This window comes from Belonocnema kinseyi, chromosome 6 (assembly GCF_010883055.1).
Source record: "Belonocnema kinseyi isolate 2016_QV_RU_SX_M_011 chromosome 6, B_treatae_v1, whole genome shotgun sequence".
Taxonomy (NCBI): Eukaryota; Metazoa; Arthropoda; class Insecta; order Hymenoptera; family Cynipidae; genus Belonocnema; species Belonocnema kinseyi.
The window spans coordinates 113,639,757-113,642,769 of record NC_046662.1 but is presented as its reverse complement, the minus strand read 5'-3'; the positions used below and the strand labels follow the sequence as shown (position 1 = coordinate 113,642,769).

The 3,013-nt window shown below is 34.1% G+C and overlaps 1 protein-coding gene across 1 annotated transcript in view; it reads left to right on the top strand.

The window, feature by feature from the left end:
• LOC117174650 (pre-mRNA-splicing factor ATP-dependent RNA helicase PRP16) overlaps positions 1–1,766 on the top strand; it is an 11,980-nt gene extending 10,214 nt beyond the window's left edge. Inside the window, exon 5 of the mRNA XM_033363932.1 lies at positions 1,453–1,766. Coding sequence (XP_033219823.1) covers positions 1,453–1,531 — 79 coding nt within the window. The 3' untranslated portion in view covers positions 1,532–1,766. The remainder of the gene's footprint in view (positions 1–1,452) is intronic.
• The last annotated feature ends 1,247 nt before the right edge of the window (positions 1,767–3,013 follow it).

Genomic DNA, 3,013 nt, shown 5'->3' with positions numbered 1-3,013 from the left:
CCCATCATCTTCAGCCTAACTATTGAAAATTGTCTTTGTCCACGTCCCTTGAGCACGCGATACTTATTTTCCGCCCCTCACTTGTAAATCCAACTTCTCCTGGGAATCTTTCTAGAATTCATTCGTAATCGGTAGTAGTATCAGCTATGGTTTGGATATAAGCTCTGAAACGTGGACAAGAAAATTTGACAGTTATTGACAATATTTACTTACACTCAACTCACGCGGCCCTGACTGTTTACGTGTGGATTCCCTGGAGATATACTGAAGGCAATGCCCGAAACCGTGCTTATCTCTAAAGTTGAGTGTATTTATATAGTAGTCCGAGCGGTTCACAACTCGACCGATTGGGTGTATACCTACTTTTGACTTCAATATGCTTCAGGAAATTTCAATGACTTCAGAATATTTCACTGACTTCAGAGATTTCAAGTGACTTCAGGGGAATTCAAGTGACTTAATGTGAATTTACGTGACTTCATGTGAATTCAAATGACTTTATGTGAATTAAAATGACTTCAGATATTTCAGGATATTCCAAGTGACTTCAAACGACTTCATATATATTGGAAGAACTCAAGTGATTTCAAATGAATTCAGGTGATTTAAAGTAACTTCAGGTGAATTCGCGTGAATTTATGTGAATTCCTGTGACTTCAATTGACTTCAGATATTTCAGGAGATTTCAAGAAAATTCAAGTGACTTCACACGAATTTAAGTGACATTAAGTAAATTCAGATATTTCAGGAGATTTCATTAATAGTGTACACCTGACTTCACGAGTTGTCAACCTCCCGTAGCAGTCAAACAGCAGTCCTAAGCGACTGGCGTTTTTCCAGTCATGGTGAAATCACCCAGAGTCTTAAGTAGCCCAGAAGTAGTAACAGGAGTATAGAAATAATGATCAGGGAGTAGTCCCTTTAGCGGATTGTATAGTATTCTGCTAATTGGCTTCCGGAATACTCAGTGCACAGCCACTCGCTTCGATCTACTTGATCTTTTCAAACTCATTACGCTTGGTGAAGCGGGTTCAAAGTTCCATGTGGGTTCGTTTACGAAGTACGCATGTGCAGTTTTTATACTTACATTTTCAAAGATTGTGGATAATTTCTAGATCGCGAAAGCTACCTTAAACAAACGAGATAAACAGAGCTGTCAGAGCTGCCACTCCACATATTTCCAGCTTCCATTATTTTGTGTTCCTCGCTGTGCGACCACGCATGTGCCTCCATTCTGTTTCGAGTATATAATGTTGGACCTGATACCCTAACACCACTGTTCTACTGCGAGGTCTACCATTATATATGCCGGTTCACGCACGTCGGTTGACAAGATAGCGTTTAGGTTCAATCCGCAAGCATTAGAACACCGTAATTTTGTGCGTTTAACACAAAAAAGTATTTCATTATACCTAATCTATTAATTTATTTCTTTTTGTTTCTTTTTTGCAGACAAGAGATCTTAACACCTGGCAGATGGGAACCTGGAACCCCTGCTTCAAACAGAAGCCATGGACGCCTGGGATTGTAAATAAAGCAGTTCTAAATTTTACGCGATTCGGATGTACCGTGAAAATTTCTCTTTAAGTGGAATTTTAAATAGTAGCTTATTGTTTAAAAACTTTTCTATATTATTTTTGAGAAACTATGTACTGTGAAAATAGAGGCATTTTTTTGCCTGAGTGACAACGTAATTTTGAAGGCGCGATTGTACATAATATTGTATATATATTTTTTATGAATAATAATTTTGTTTATAAAAATAATTGAAATCGTTTGTTCCTATTTTTTTATATTCTTCTTTCTACCCACTCTCCTTTGCGACAGGGGGGGGGGGGGGCAATTAACCTAGGTCTGGAGCGAATTTACTACAAGCTAATAAAGCGTGACCTATTTGGCCATGGCTATGTATAGTTTTAAAATTTGTAATGTATTGTCGAGAGATAATATTGTGTCATGGTGTTACGTTTTTAGTTAGGAAAACTAATTGGATTGGAAAATAGAGAGGTTAACATACCCCGCCACTAAAAGTAAATAAACCTACAGATCCCTGACAGAAATTGTTTCCAAACTTCTTCCTCAAAATTCTCTTTAATATTAAATTTTGCTTAATTTGATGTAAATTCACTTTACAAATGATGAAAAATGTATGCATAAAAAGGTTTTTCTACGTAAAATATGTATTTGAATAATAGAAGTATAATTTTTTGTAATTGAAAGAAGCGATATCAATTATTACAGTAAAGCGGTAATAGTTTATAATTGTGAAAATATGAATTTCATACTATATTTATTTTTTCCACAACAGGAATAATACTGCAAATACTATGCATATAATAAATTATTATGAGGAGAAATACTTGTTAATTTTTATAGAAATTAAAATAAACCACATAAAGTGAATTTTACTTTATTCAGAATGTTTAAAATATATTTTTTCCTAAATAAAATAACAATATGATAATTAAATAATTTCCTTATTGAAAATAAGCAGTGCATACAATTTGAAGGTTAATCATAATTGCCCATATTTAAAGTACTTAGAATTATTTAATCACAAAGGTTTACACTGTACAATGTTTAGATTTTTTAGGTTACAGCTTTAAAAATAAAGAGACTCTATGCACTGAAAATTGAAAGACTTTCAAGGGCATGTGATACTTAGAAAATTGCCGATTTTACCAGTTTTAGATTCCCCCGGCTTTTTTTCTAGAATAATAAATATTTTGTCTTAAAAATTTGGTCAATGATAGCGAACATGCTAACGGACGTCCCCACACACTTTTTTGTGGGTTAATTCAAAAAAGTTTTAATTGAGCAAAATGTGATTATTTTGCATAGCGCTTAGGAAAAAGAAATAGTATCGATTTTTTCAATGTTAGATTCCCCCGGTTTTTTTCCTAGGATAAGAAATATTTTGCCTTCAAAATCTGGGAAATGATAGCGAACATGCTAACGGACGTCCTTTGTGTTTTTTTATCAACAAATTTTTGATATTGCTAACAACGTGCAT